The sequence below is a fragment of the Tamandua tetradactyla genome, chromosome 16 (genome assembly GCF_023851605.1).
Source record: "Tamandua tetradactyla isolate mTamTet1 chromosome 16, mTamTet1.pri, whole genome shotgun sequence".
Lineage (NCBI taxonomy): Eukaryota > Metazoa > Chordata > Mammalia > Pilosa > Myrmecophagidae > Tamandua > Tamandua tetradactyla.
In genome coordinates this window covers 62,502,612-62,518,425 of record NC_135342.1, presented here as the reverse complement: position 1 = coordinate 62,518,425, position 15,814 = coordinate 62,502,612, and the positions used below count along the sequence as shown (strand labels likewise).

Below are 15,814 nucleotides of genomic sequence, written 5' to 3'. Positions count from 1 at the left end.
CATGTGTAGATCTCTCAGCAGAAACCATGGAGGCAAGAAGACAATGGGATGATATGTAAATTATTAAAAGAGAAAAACTGCCAACCAAGAATTCTATATCCAGCAAAATTGTCCTTCAAAAATGAGGGAGAAATTAAAACATTTTCAGACAAAAAATCACCAAGAGAGTTTGTGACCAAGAGACCAGCTCTGCAAGAAATACTAAAGGGAGCATTAGAGACAGATACAAAAAGACAGAAGAGAGAGGTGTGGAGAAAAGTGTAGAAAGGAAGACTATGAGGAAAAGTAAAAAGAAGGAAAATTAGATATGACACATAAAATCCAGAAGGCAAAATAGTAGAAGAAAGTACTACCCGTTCAGTAATAACACTAAATGTTAATGATTAAACTCCCCAATCAACAGACATAGACTGGCAGAATAGACTGGCAGAATAGATAAAAAACAGGACCCATCTATATGTTGCTACTATTCAAAAGACATGAGAGCAAGGACACAAATGGACATTTTCACACCAATGTTTACTTACAATTATTATTTACAATTACCAAGAGATGGAAACAGCCAAAATGTCCATCAACAGATGGGTGGCTAAACAAACTGTGGCATATACATACGACGGAATATTATGCAGCTGTAAGACAGAATAAAGTTATGAAGTATGTAACAACATGGATGGACCTTAAGGACATTATGCTGAGTGTAATTAGCCAAAAACGAAAGGACAAATACTGTATAGTCTCACTGATATGAACTGACATTAGCGAATAAACTTGGAATATTTTGTTTTTAACAGAGACCATCAGGAGACAGAAATAGGGTAAGATACTGGGTAATCGGAGCTGAAGGCATACAGATTGTGCAACAGGACTGAATATAAAAACTCAGAAATAGACAGCACAATACTACCTAACTGTAATACAATTATATTAAAACACTGAATGAAGCTGAATGTGAGAATGATAGAGGGAGGAAGGCTGGGGGCATAAATGAAATCACAAAGAAAGACGATAAAGATTGAAATGGTATAATCTAGGAATGCCTACACTGCATAATGATAGTGAGTAACTACAAATTTAAAAATGTTTTGCATGAGGAAGAACAAAGGAACGTCTTTACTGCAAGGTGCTGAAAATAGATGGTAATTAATATTTTAAAATTTCAACTTATGTGTGAGACTAAAGCAAAAAATGTTTATTTGGTACAAAATTTATATTTTGACTAGTTCATCTCCTAATATAACTTATGTAGATAGTTGGTTGAACAACCTAAGTACGTGGAACCTTGGGTAGGACATGAGATTTTGTTGGTTTGTCCAGAGTGATGCCCCAATGAATGCCAGAGTGATTTGATCAGTGAAAAGTATTTGCAAAGTTCCCTTTGGGGAATGGTGAGAAAGGGGAAAAATTCAACCTCCCCAAGTTGAATTCCTGATATTCTCACAAGCAGTGTGGACAATCAAAGCTATAGGCTGAGCCCCCAGTATTGGGGTTTGTTCATATGAAACTTAACCCCACAAAGGCTAGGTCAAGCCTACTGAAAATTAGGCCTAAAAGTCACCCCCAAGAGAACCTCTTCTGTTGCTCTGATGTGGCCTCTCTCTCCAGCCAACACAACAAGCAAACTCAGCACCCTCCCCCTGTCTATGTGGGACATGACTCCCAGGGGTGTGGACCTTCCTGGCAATGTGGGACAGAAATCCCAGAATGAGCTGAGACTCAGTATCAAGGGATTGAGAAAATCTTCTTGGCCAAAAGGGGGAAGAGTGGAAGGAGACAAAGTGTCAATGGCTGAGAGATTCCAAACAGAGTTGAGAGGTTATCCTGGAGGTTATTCTTATGCATTAAGTAGATATCACCTTGTTATCCAAGATGTAATGGAGAGGCTGGAGGAAACTGTCTGAAAATGTAGAGCTGTGTTTCAGTAGCCTAGCTTCTTGGTGATGACTGTATAATGATATAGCTTTCACAATGTGACTGTGTGATTGTGAAAACCTTTTGTCTGACATTCCCTTTATCTACCTTGTCAACAGATGAATAGAACATATGGAATAAAAATAAATAACAGGGGGAACAAATGTTAAAATAATTAAAAAAAGAAAGTGAATAGAGCCTAAAAGAACTGTGGGACACCATCAAGAGTACCAAAATACAGAAATGTAGGCATCTCAGAAGAAGAAAGACAAGTGGCAGAACGAATATTCTAAGAAATGATGAAAGATAATTTCCTAAATTAAAGAAAATATATGAATATGCACATTCAAAAATACCAATAAACTTCAAACAGTATGAACTCAAAGAAAACCACATCCAGAAACAATAATCACACTGTCCAATGCCAAGGATAGAAAAGAGTTCTGATAGCTGCAAGAGAAAAGCAGTAAGTTATGTGAGTTATGTACGAGGGAATCCCAATGAGATTAAGTGCCCATTTCTCACCATAAACTATGCAGGCAAAAAGGCAGTGGTTCAAATTATTTAAAGTGCTAAAAGAAAACAACTGCCAACTAAGAATTTTATATCCAACAAGATTTTCAAAAATGAGGGTGACATTAAGACATTGCCAGATGAATAAAAGCTGAGGAAGTATGTCACCACTAGATCTACCTTACAAGCAACACTAAAGGGAATTCTTCACACTGAAAGTAAAGCACACTAAACAATGGATCAAAGCAGTATAAAGAAATAAAGACTTACAATAAAGGTAACCATCTGGGTAAACATATGCTAGTATGGAAGACGTATTTTCTGATATTAAACACCACTTTTTACTTCTTAACAGGTTCTAAAATGCAAAGGCATACAAAGTAATGTCTATTGTTTTGGATACAGAATGTACAAAGATTTAATGCATATCATGTACCAAAAAAAGGTGGGGTGGAGGGGTATAGGAACAGCATATGTGAAAGGTATTGAAGATAATAGGTATCAAATCAAACATGACTGCTACAGATTTAGGATGTTAAATTTTAATCCCATAGTAACCACAAGGAAAATATATGAAAAACAGATTCAGAAGAAATAAGAAATGACTAAAATGGTACAGTGCAAAAAGTCAAATAAATATAAAAGTAAGCATTAATGAAGAATTGAGGGTAAAAAAGGTATAAGACCTACAAAGACCAAATAGCAAAATGGCAGAAGGAAGTTTTGCACTACCAGCAGTTACTATGAATATAAATGGATTTAACTCTCCAATCAAAAGGGAGAGAATGGCAGAATGGATTAAAAAAAAGCATGACCCAACTACATGCTATTTAAAGAGCCTCACCTTAAATTCAGACCCAAGCTGGTTAAAAGTAAAATGATGGAAAAATATATATCAGGCAAATAGCAACTAAAAGAAGCTGGGGAAGCTATACTAGTATTAGATAAAATAAACTTTAAGTTGAAAACTGTTATGAGGAGCAAAAAAGGTCAGTATATACGGATAACAAAGTCAATTCAACAAGAAGCCATAATAATTATAAATATGCATGCACCTAATGGCAGAGCCCCAAAATATATGAAGCAAACACTGACAGATTTGAAGAAAGAAAAAGATAGTTCTACATTAATAATAGGAGACTTCAATACACCATTTCAATAATGGATAGAAGATCAGTAAGAAAACAGAAAATCTGAATGATACTCTAAATCGGCTAGACCTAACAGACATACATAGAACACTTCAACCTACAGCAGGAGAATACACATTCTTCTCTAGCGCATATGCGATCATTCTCCAGGATAGACCACATTTTAGTTAACAAAACAACTTTCAATAAATTGAACAACATTGAGATCATACTGTGTATCTTTTTTGACCACAATGGAATGAAGCTAGGAATTTAAAACAGAGGGAAAACTGGAAAATTCACAAACACGTGGAAATTAAACAACATATTTAAACAAAATATTATTAAACAACCAATGGTTCAATGAAGAAATCACAAGGGAAATTAGGATATAGCTTTACAAAATGGAAACGAAAACATGACATACCGAAACTTAAATGTTGCAGCAAAGGCAGTTGGTTATATTAAAAAAACAAAAATATCTCAAACCAGAGACCTAGAGCAAACAAAACCCAAAGTGAGCAGAGAAAGGAAAATAACAAATATTAGTGAGGATATAAATGAAATAGCCAGGGGGGAAAAAAGAACAAAAGAATCAACAAAATTCAAGGGAGTTGGTTCTTTGAAAGATCAATAAAATCTACAAATCTTTAGCTAGATTGGCAAAGAAAAAAGGAGAGAAGATACAAGTAACTAAAATTAGAAATGAAAAGGGGGATATTACTACTGACCCTGCAAATAAAAAGGATTATAAGAGCACACTATAAAGAACTATATGCCAAAAATGGGTAACTTAAGACGAAATACACAAATTCCTAGAAACATACAACTATCTACATTGACTACAGAAGAAACAGAAGATCTCAACAGACCACTAAACTAGTCTAGAAACTAAGTTAGAAGTAAAATATCTCCCAACAAAGAAAAGCCCAGCATCAAATGGCTTCACAGGGAACTTTCACCAAAATTCTAAGAAACTGTTTAAACTGTTTCAAAATTTTGAAGAGGAAGACACTCTAAGTCTATGATGCCAATATCATCCTAATAGCAAAGCCAGATAAAGATACATAAAAAACTTACAGAACAATATCCCTTACAAACACAGATGCAAAAATCCTCAAGAAAACCAATTCAATAGCACATTAAAAGAATTATACATCAAGATCAAGTGAGATTTATCTCAGGTACGCAAGGGTGGCTCAACACAAGAAAATCAATTAATGTAATCTACCAAAAATTAACAGAATGAAGGGAAATAAAACACTATTGTCTCAATTAATGCAGAAAAGGCATTTAAAATCTAGTACTCCATCTGTGCCAGTTTGAAGCAATTATGTACCCCAGAAAAGTCGGGTCCTTTAATTGTCATTCAAAATTGCTAGGTGGAATCTCTGTTACTGTTTCCATGGAGATATGACCCACTTGATCTTGGGTGGTAGCTTCTGATTAGATGGTTTCCATGGAGATGTCTCTCTACCCATTCAAGGTGGGGTTGTTTACTAGAGTCCTTTAAGAGGGAACCATTTTGGAAAAAGCTACACAGCCACCAGAACCAACAGAGTCAACAGAATGCAAAGAGCCCTGGGAAAGCTGTTGAAGAAGACTGGTAAGATAGCTCACAGACATTGCCATGTGCCTTTCCAGCTGACAGAGAAACCTTGAACATTATCAGCCTTCTTGAACCAGGGTATCTCTCCCTGGATACCTTAATTTGGACATTTTTATAGACTTACCTTAATTTGGACATTTTCACGGCCTTAGAATTGTAAACTTGTAATGTAATAAATTTCCCTTTAAGAGCTGTTCCATTTCTGGTACATTGCATTCTGGCAGCATTTAAGAAACTAAAACACCATCCTAGAAAACTAGGAATAGAAGGAAACTTTCTCAACATGATAAAGGGTGTATATGAAAAACGCACAGCTAACAACTTAATGGTGAAAGTCTGAAAACCTTCCCTCTAAGGAATAAGACAAGGATGCCCGACGTCACCACTGATTTCAACATTGCACTGCAAGTTCTAGCCAGAGCAATCAGGCAAGAGAAAAAAAAAAAACTGGAAAGGAAGAAGTAATACTTACCCTACTTGTAAATGACATGCTACTAAATACAGAAAATCTTGAAAAATCCACCAACAAAGTTACTGGAATTAATAAAACTAATTCAACAAATTGGTAGGGTCCAAGATCAACACACAAAAATCAGTAGCGTTTCTATACACTAGTAATGGACAATTTGCAGATGAAATTAAGAAAAAAAAATGTAGTTACAATAGAAACTAAAAGAATCAAATATCTAGGAATAAATCTAACCAAAGATGTAAAGGACTTGTATACAGAAAACTACAAAATATTGCTAAAAGAAATCAGAGATGACCTAAATAAATAGAAGGCCATTTGGTATTCCAGGACTGGAAGACTTAATATTAGCATGTCATTTCTACCCTAAGCAATTTACACATTCAACACAATCCCAATCAACATTCCAACAGCCTTCTTTTCAGAAACATTAATGCCAATCATCAAACTTATATGGTAGGGTAAGGTGCCCTGAATAGCCAAAGCCATCCTGAAAAAGAAGAATGAAGTTGGAGTATTCACACTTCTGATCCCGAAAATTTATTACAAAACCATGGTAATGACAATGGCTCAGTACTGGCACAGGAACTCACATACAGACCAATGGAATACAACTGAGATGTCAGAAATAAGCCCTCATATCTATGGCCAACTGCTTTCTTTTTTTTTTTTTTTGGCATGGGCAGGCTCTGGGAATCAAACCCAGGTTTCCGGCATGGCAGGTGAGAATTATGCCACTGAGCCACCATTGCACTGCCCTGGCCAACTGATTTTTGACAAGGATACCAAGTCTACTCAATTGGGAAATAACAGATTCTACAACAAATGGTGCTGAGAAAAGTGGATAGATATCACTATGCAAAAGAATGAAGATGGACTCCTACCTCACACCCTACGCAAATATCAACTCAAAATAGATCAAAGATGTAAACGTAAGAACCAGAACTATAAAACTCTTGGAAGAAAACATAAGGAAGCATCCTCAGGACTTATATTAAGCAATGGCTTCGAAGACATTACACTCAAAACATGAGCAATAACAAAAAAATAGGTAAATGGGACCTCATCAAAATTAAAGACTTTTGTGCATCAAAGGAGTTTATCATGAAAATAAAGAGACAACCTAAAAAATGGGAAAAAATATTTGGAAACCACTTATTGATAAGGGTTTAATATCCAGATATAAAATCTTTCAACTCAACAATAAAAAGACAAATCAATTAAGAATGGATAAAAGACTTGAATAGACATTTCTCCAAGAAAGATAATGGCCAATAAGCACATGAAAAGATGCTCAACATCATTAGCCATTAGGGAAATGTAAATCAAAATCACGAGACACCCTTTTATACTCATTAAAATGCCTATTAAAAATAAAAAATTAAAAGTAGGTTAGAGATAATGTGGAGAAATAGAAACACTACTCATTGTTGGTGGGAATATAAAATGGTGCATCTGCTATGGAAGACAGTTTAGCAGTTCCTCAGAAAGTTAGAGAATTACAATATGACCTGATAATCCCTCTTCTAGGTATATACCCCAAAGAAAAGATATTTGCACAACCATGTTCATGGCAGCATTATTCACAATTGCCAAAAGGTAGAAGCAACTCAAGTGTTCATCAATGGATGAATGCAGAAAGTGTGGTATATACATACATGGAATATTATTCAGCTGCAAAAAGGAATGAAGTTCTGATACATGTGGCAACATGGATGAACCTTGAAGACATCCTGAGGTAAATGGGACCCCATCAAAATTAAAGACTTTTGTGCATTAAAGAAATTTATCATGAAAATAAAGAGATAAAAAACAAAGACATGCTAAGTGAAATAAGATATATACAAAAGATCAAATATACTATGATCTCATTATGAAATATCAGAGCAAGCAAATTCAGAGTCAGAAACTAGAATAGAGGTTACCAGGAGCTAGGATTTGGGTAGGAAATGAGGAGTTAATGCTTAAATTGTACAGAGTTTCTATTTGGGTTGATAGAAAAGTAATGGGTGACGGTGATGTTAGCATAGCATTGGAACGTAATTAACAGGACTGAATTATATATTTGAGTGGTTAAAACGGGAAATTTTAGGTTATATATATTAGCAGAATAAAAAAAAAATTTTAGGGTGCATGGGTGGTTCAGTGGTAGAATGCCCACTTGCCATGTGGGAGATCCAGGTTTAATTCCTGGCCCATGCACCCATCACCTGCCCCCCAAAATAATAATAATAATAATAATAAGGTGGTATATGGAAACTGCATATTTTCTGCATTTTTCTGTAGATCTATAATTTCTCTAATTAAAACAAACAAAAAAACACCTTTTCAAAGAAGCTCCAACTTCCAATCTCTTTTTCCTACAATTCATCATTTGCAGTAATCTTTAAAACTAAGAAAAATAAGTTCCCTCCTCATAAACATCAAGTCTAGATACATAGGCCTCTTTGCTGCTCCTTGAACACAACAGACACACATTCTGCCTTAGCAACTTTGCCAGCCATTCCCTTTACTAGAGCATTCTTCTCTCAGACATCTGCATTGCTAACACCTTCATCTCTTTAAAGTTTGCTCCCATGACACCATCTAATGGTGACATGAATGGGTGGATGGATGGGTGGGTAGATGAATGAATGAATGAACGAATGGGCTACAAAGAAGGCAAAAGAAAAAAAGTCTAACTCTCTCTCTTCATTTACCCAGTGCCTGCAGCGCACACCAACTGTTAAACAGTGCGATGATTTCATGAATATGGGTCTCATCTTGTCACCCACAACTCTCCTGACCCACAAAAGTCAACACTCTTCCCTTACTTTTTTTTCACCTCTGCCCATTGAGTATCTATCAAGCTGATATTCAAGGGTAACCACACTATTTCCCATGAAGAGAACTCTCTCCCCTCTCAGCCTCTAGGCCTCTGAACAACACTCGACACCACTTCTCTTTTGCTATATTTCTGCGTGATGCTGTCATCCCCCATTAAATTAATTTCCTGGTTGTGAAAACCTGGTGTCTGATGCTTCTTTTATCTATGGTACAGATGAGTAAAAAACATGGATTAAAATATAAACAAATAATAGGGGGAAACAAATGTTAAAATAAAATTGAAATACCAGTAATCAATGAAAGGGATTGGTAAGGGGTATAGAAAAAAAAAATAGGGGAACAAAGGTTAAAATATATTGGGTAGATGCTCAATGTCCCTGGCCATTAGAGAAATGCAAATCAAAACCACAATGAGATATCATCTCACACCCACCAGAATGGCCATTATCAACAAAACAGAAAATGACAAGTGCTGGAGAGGATGCGGAGAAAGAGGCACACTTATCCACTGTTGGTGGGAATGTCAAAGGGTGCAACCACTGTGGAAGGCAGTTTGGCGGTTCCTCAAAAAGCTGAATATAGAATTGCCATACGACCCAGCAATACCATTGCTAGGTATCTACTCAAAGGACTTAAGGGCAAAGACACAAACGGACATTTGCACACCAATGTTTATAGCAGCGTTATTTACAATTGCAAAGAGATGGAAACAGCCAAAATCTCCATCAACAGAAGAGTGGCTAAACAAACTGTGGTATATACATACGATGGAATATTATGCAGCTTTAAGACAAAATAAACTTATGAACCATAATAACATGGATGGACCTAGAGAATATTATGCTGAGTGAATCCAGCCAAAAACTAAAGGACAAATACTGTATGGTCCCACTGATGTGAACGGACATTCGAGAATAAACTTGAAATATGTCATTGGTAACAGAGTTCAGCAGGAGTTAGAAACAGGGTAAGACAATGGGTAATTGAAGCTGAAGGGATACAGACTGTGCAACAGGACTAGATACAAAAACTCAAAAATGGACAGCACAATAATACCTAATTGTAAAGTAATCATGTTAAAATACTGAATGAAGCTGCATCTGAGCTATAGGGTTTTTTTTGTTTTTGTTTGCTTGTTGGTTTGTTTGTTGTTGTTGTTTTTTACTATTATTACTACTTTTATTTCTTTTCTTTATATTAACATTTTATATCTTTTTCTGTTGTGTTGCTAGTTCCTCTAAACCGATGCAAATGTACTAAGAAACAATGATCATGCATCTATGTGATGATGTTAAGAATTACTGAGTGCATATGTAGAATGGTATGATTTCTAAATGTTGTTAATTTCTTTTTTTTTTTTCTTTCCGTTAATAAAAAAATAAAAAAAAAATATATTGGGTAGATGGAAATACTAGTGGTTAATGAGAGGGAGGGGTAAGGGGTATGATATGTAGGAGTTTTTTCTTTTCTATTTTTATTTATTTTTCTGGAGTGATGCAAATGTTCTAAGAAATGATCATGGTGATAAATATACAACTATGTGATGATATTGTGAGCCACTGATTGTATACCAAGTATGGAATGTTTGTATGTTAAGACTGTGTTTGTGTGTTGTTTTGTCAATAAAAATATATTTTTTTAAATTTAACTTCGTGTATAAGCAGTCACTTATTCAATTATTCGACTTTTTGCATTCTAGGCTGAGAAGGGAAACTGATAAAGGGAAATTTCTCCCTAAAATCCCCATGGTAGGGCCTGTGTTCTCTTCTGTCCTTCATCCCTGTTTATCACCTGCAGCCTGGATTAGGTAACCCAAGCAGACTGTCAAGTCATTTCAAGAGAATATAACTGGACCAGAGTGCTTGCGGAAAGAAGTTTTAAAGAAGTTTAAAGCGGTCCCTGAAATTCTCAGACCACATATCCACTTTCAGTTTTTCTAGACCATGGAATCCACGTTCACCCAGAATCCAATTTCAGCCTGGTTAAAAAGGCAATCCCCCTCTGTAGAAAGGATCATCACTTCTGATAGAGTGTCTGTCATCTAACTTTCACAGTCTGTTTACGAAATACTTTGGACGTAAAGGCGATAATGATTTGCTCTGGCTCCCTTGAAACCAAATAACAGTCTTGTTTTAATGCTGCTACATGTCTTATTCCTAAAGGCTGACCTTTGTAAAACAAAAATAAGTAAAAAATATAATGGCATTATATTATTTAATTATAGTGTTTAATTTACTGTAAACTACTTTTAAAGTCAGTATTTTTATCTGGATTGAATCTGATTGTCTCAAACACATAGCAACTAGAATCTGTAATTTTTCCTTAATTCTAAATAAGTGTAGATAAAAATATCATCTGGATCGTGTTATATTTTTACTGATATACTCTATGTAATTCGATGGATAACCTCAGAGGTGTGAACTTCTAGAATCTGTCCCCCAAGAAAATGAATGTGCTCACAAATCAGCCTTGTATTATGACAAAAGCTGAACTTCTGGGAATGTGTACTATTATATTATACCTTTGTTAAAGCAGTAAAAGATATGAAAAGCTATGGGACAAGTCATCCCCGTTCTTTTGCCTCCTTGCCCATGAAAGCCCATCTCTGACTCTTCGAGGCATGTCCTGGCCAGGCCTCTGGAGCCCCTTAAGGTTTCTCTATGGCCCCTGAGTCAGAACCAAAGGCTACTCTCCTTCACTCACTGTCTCGACAGCACTTCCTCCTATACAAACAGTTTTGGATTCTGTTTCCTCACCCTCTTCATTTCTTAATGAGGTTCAAAGTACTGGCTTGGTATTAAACACTGACACTTCCCAACACATTCTACCTTAACTTGACTATGCTGCCCTGGTCCCCTCAACATTGCAGCCTCATTTGGGAAGTCCCCTGCTATCCAGCAACCACAGAATCGTTTCTCCCAGCTCTGGACACCTTCGGGCTTCGAATGGTTAAGAAGCTAGCAAGTAAGGGGGTCCTAGGTGTAGAACAATGCCCCAAACAGCCCCCGGGAGCCTGGCTGGCAGGGACGCCTCCAGGAGGATAAAAAGGCGCTGCTCACCTGGGGTGCGGCGGTCGGCGGCCTTGGGGCCATTCCCACCTCGTTGGGACCCCGCTCCTGGATAGGAACTGGGAAGAGAGGAGAGGCCGACTCACGCGGCTGCAACCTCACCTCCACCCCGCCCCTCCCTGCTGGACGCCCCCTAGACGCTTCTCCTCCGGAAAGGAAAGGTGGGGAAGCGCTTGGCCCCGCCCAGGCCGGGCCTGCCCTTCCCCCTTCCCCAAATTAAAGGCTTCGGTCGCGCCCCCTACAGTACCCCTGTCACGCCCAGAGCCAACCCCAGGATGGAAGGGCGCGGTCTCACAGACACCCGCCAAATCCGTGGGAAGTGCCGCCCCACCCCGCGCACTCGGAATCACCGCCTTCTGGAGGCTCCGGATTTTTCGACCTCCGGCCCACGCAGGGCCTCGGGCGGCTCCTCCCGCCCCGGTTCCAAGCTCCGTCCTCTCCGATTCTGCTTAGCGGAGGGACCGCCCAAAGCGGCCAGAGCCGCACCGGGGCCGGACAATGGCCGCAGCGGCGGGACCGAACCGGAAGTGCGCTTGCGCACGAGGAGCTTCGCGCCCGCAACCCCCTGCCCCGGGCGGCGGTGCGAACTACACTTCCCAGAGGCCTCGCGTGCTCGTCCCGCAGCGGCGGCCTCGGAGGACGCCGGACCGCCCTCCCGGTACTGTCGGGAGGGCCAGGCGAGGCGGACATTGTGGCTTTAGTATTTGTGTGCCCACCGCAGGTAGTCTCGGAGCGCCTCTTGTGGGCCAGAGGCAAGCTGCTGGAGGCGAGATAGAGCGGTAGGCCGGTCCGGAAACGCTCCGCTTTCGGGGAGCGAGCGCGCACCCCCGTAGGCAGACAAAAAGCATAGCAAGGTGCAGAGTTGGGCCATAGAAATAAGACAGTGGAGTAGAGCTACGTTAGGGTGGTCTGGGGAGGCCTCTCTGGGACAGTGATATTGGAGCTGAGACTTAAGGAAGCAACCACAGGAACATGTAGAAGAAAAGCGCTAGCTCAGGTGGTGCTAAAGCCGTGAGGTGGAAACGTGCTTGGTGTATTTCAAAAACAGAAGCCCGGTTTAACTGTAGCAGGGAGTGGGGGTGAGGGTGGGTGAGGGTGAGGTGGCTGTGGGGAGGAGAGTGAGTGAAGTAGAGGTGGCACGGGTAGGCAGGGGCTTGATCGAGCAGGGCTTTAGAGGCCATGATGAGGGTGGATTTTACTTTTGGGTGGGTGGAAGCCATTGGATTAGCAGCAGCAATGGGGTTCCTTATTATTACTATAAGTAATATAAGTGCAGGGGCCAGGTGATAAAACTCAAGGCCCATCCAGAGGAGGAAATCTAATAGAGACCACCCCATCCCGCTACCCCCCAGTAAAGCCTGGAACTTCAAGGGTGAAAATTCTTTGATGGAGACTGCGAGGTAAATGGCCTGTTTCTAACCTTGGCAATGAGTAGAAGAGGGGCAGATAATATCTCCCCAGAGAATATAAGCACAGGTTAGTCTTCGCATAGATGTGCAACCTGAATTCACAGTCTCTAGGTCTAAAGAACTGCAAGCTTAGATTTAGTTTAATTTGCTCCAGGCATGTGGCAGAAGAAAACACACACCTTGTCTGGGGGAAATCTACCTTCAGCCAGGCTTCAAAGCATTTTCCCAAATGAGATCCCAAGAAATGAGAACTCACAGTCATAAATCACAAAACGTTTATAGATGATTAGATACTATAAAAGACAGTAGGGGGAAAGAAGTATAATCAGAGTCAAATAAACCTCAGACACAGGGAATTCTCAGATACAAAATTTTAAATCATATCTGTTTCAAAAATATAAAAAAAAATACTAAAGGAGGGGTTGAAATCATGAATAAAGAGTAAGTCTAAAAAATATTGAACAGAATTAAAAGACAACCAAATAGAACTTTTATAAATGAAAAATTATAAGTGAAATTTACATCCTTACTTATATTTATTCGTAAATATTTTATTCTTTTGGTTGCAATTGTAAATGGAATTTTTTTCTTAATTTCTCCCTCATGTTGTTCATCACTAGTATATAGTGATACACAACAGATTTTTTTATTAATTAAAAAAATTAAACAAAACATTAAGATATCACTCCATTCTACATATACAATCAGTAATTCTTAATATCATCACATAGTTGCATATTCATCATTTCTTAGAACATTCGCATCGACTTAGAAAAGAAATAAAAAGACAACAGAAAAAGAAATAAAACGATAACTGAGAAAAAAAAGATTATACATGCCATACCCTTTACCCCTCGCTTTCATTTACCACTAGTATTTCAAACTAAATTTATTTTAACATTTGTTCCCCCTATTAATTTTTATTCCATATGTTCTACTCTTCTGTTGATATGGTAGATAAAAGGAGCATCAGACACAAGGTTTTCATATTCACAGAGTCTCATTGTGAAAGCTGTATCATTGTTCAGTCATCATCAAGAAACATGGCTAATGGAACACAGCTCTACATCTTCAGGCAGTTCCCTCCAGCCTCTCCACTACATCTTGAACAACAAGGTGATATCTACTTAATGCATAAGAATAACCTCCAGGATAACCTCTCGACTCTGTTTGGAATCTCTCAGCCATTGACACTTATTCTCATTTCCCTCTTCCCTCTTTTGGTCCCACTAGCGTAACATGATGTGGTACCTTTAACTTCAGCAGACTCTCCCTGCTGGGGGTGTCGTCATTGAAATAGAGGAGAGGTTGTTGGCTAGCTTTAATTGCTTCACTTTTCCCGACCCTGGGGTCTAAATTCCTTGAGGGAGGGAATCCACCTGAGCTGGGCCCCACCCCTTTCCTGTGGAAGGCACAGGCTCCAGACAAACTTGCAAACAAGCTTAATTCCGCCCCTGCCTGGGGCAGTTGGAGCCTGAGAAGCCCTGCAACTGTATCCAAAGAGTAGTCAAGCCGTAGAAGCACAGCCACAAAAAAGAAAAAGAAAAATCCTTTTCAGAGCAGTACCCCTGTTGGGTTTGCCATTCAAGAATTTAAATTGGTATATTGCTTTGTATATCTCCCCGTCCTCTGTGCCCCCTTCTTTCCTTCAGGGTCCAGACCCTTTCAGGTATTATGTGTTACCCAATCCAAAAAAACCTCTACTTTTTTTTTTTTCTTTTTCTGTCAGCCCTTCCCCCTCTACCAGGGCAAAACCCAGCAACATCAGCTTTCATTGAGGTTTAGCCAAGCTGGAGACCTATTTTTAGTAGGCAGAATTTGTTAATTAATTCCACAATTGGAGCTTGGTTGAGCTCATCTCCTGCTGCTGGTAAAGTCTCTTTCCTTTCCCCTCTGGGAAGCAGCCTATGGGGGAGGGGAGCTGTCTCCCCAGTTTAGGGAACTCATGGTTCTGGGTGGGGACGCAGCCAGTCCAGCTTGTCCAGATTGGTATACACTGTTTGTCGGGTCACTGACATGGCCCCAGCAATTGCTCTGTACTGTTCCTGTCTATTTACTAGCTGCTCTGGAGGATGAACTAAATCCCACACCTCACTAAGCTGCCATCTTGGTTCCTAACCAATAAATGAAATTTAAAACTTGATGTATAGGGTTTAATAAAGAGGAGACATAGCTGAAAAGAGAATTCTGAACAAAAGATAGTTCTGAGGAAATTATCCACAAAAAAACAAAGAGATGGAAAATATGAAGAAGAAGGGGGAAAAAAGCAGAAAGCACTAACATACCTAATCTTAGTTCAGAAAGAAGAGGAGAAAAGAAAGGGGACTGAGGCAATATTTGGAAAGATAAAAGCTGAGAATTTTCAAAACTGATGAAAGATACAAATGTATAGAGTCTGAAATATCAACATCCCAAACCAGATAAATAAAAATAAATTTACACTTAGATACCTCATAATGAAACTGCAGAACACCAAAGATCTTAAAGTAGTTGGGGAATTCCTAATTTCAAAGGAATAATAATTAGAAGATAGAAACAATGTAAGCCAAAAGACAGTTGAAATATTTTCAAAAATGAAGATTAAATAAAAGGATTTTTGAAAAAACAAAAACAGAATGCCATCATCAGAGCCTCATTTAAGTTGAATGTCCTTGAGCTGATTTGAAAAGATTGATGTACCCTAGAAAAGCCATGTTTTAATCCTAATCCCATTTTGTCAAGACAGTTGTTTCTTCTAATCCCTATTCAGTACTGTTGTTGGAAACTTTAATTAGATTATCTCCATGGAGATGTGACTCCACTCATTCTAGATGGGACTTGATGAGTTTACTAGAAGCCTATAAAAGAGGAGACTTTTTTTGGAGAGAATGCCTTTTAAG

The 15,814-nt window shown here is 38.7% G+C and overlaps 1 protein-coding gene across 4 annotated transcripts in view; it reads right to left on the bottom strand.

Moving 5' to 3' along the window:
* Positions 1-12,045, bottom strand: part of ZFP90 (ZFP90 zinc finger protein) — a 36,948-nt gene extending 24,903 nt beyond the window's left edge. Inside the window, exons 1-2 of one of the 4 annotated variants that reach the window (XM_077132832.1) lie at positions 11,858-12,045; positions 11,518-11,585 (exon numbers count right to left, since the gene is read on the bottom strand). In XM_077132832.1, coding sequence (XP_076988947.1) covers positions 11,518-11,550 — 33 coding nt within the window. In that variant the 5' untranslated portion in view covers positions 11,551-11,585; positions 11,858-12,045. The other 3 variants (XM_077132831.1, XM_077132830.1, XM_077132833.1) reach the window with 3 other exon arrangements.
* Positions 12,046-15,814: the final 3,769 nt, after the last annotated feature.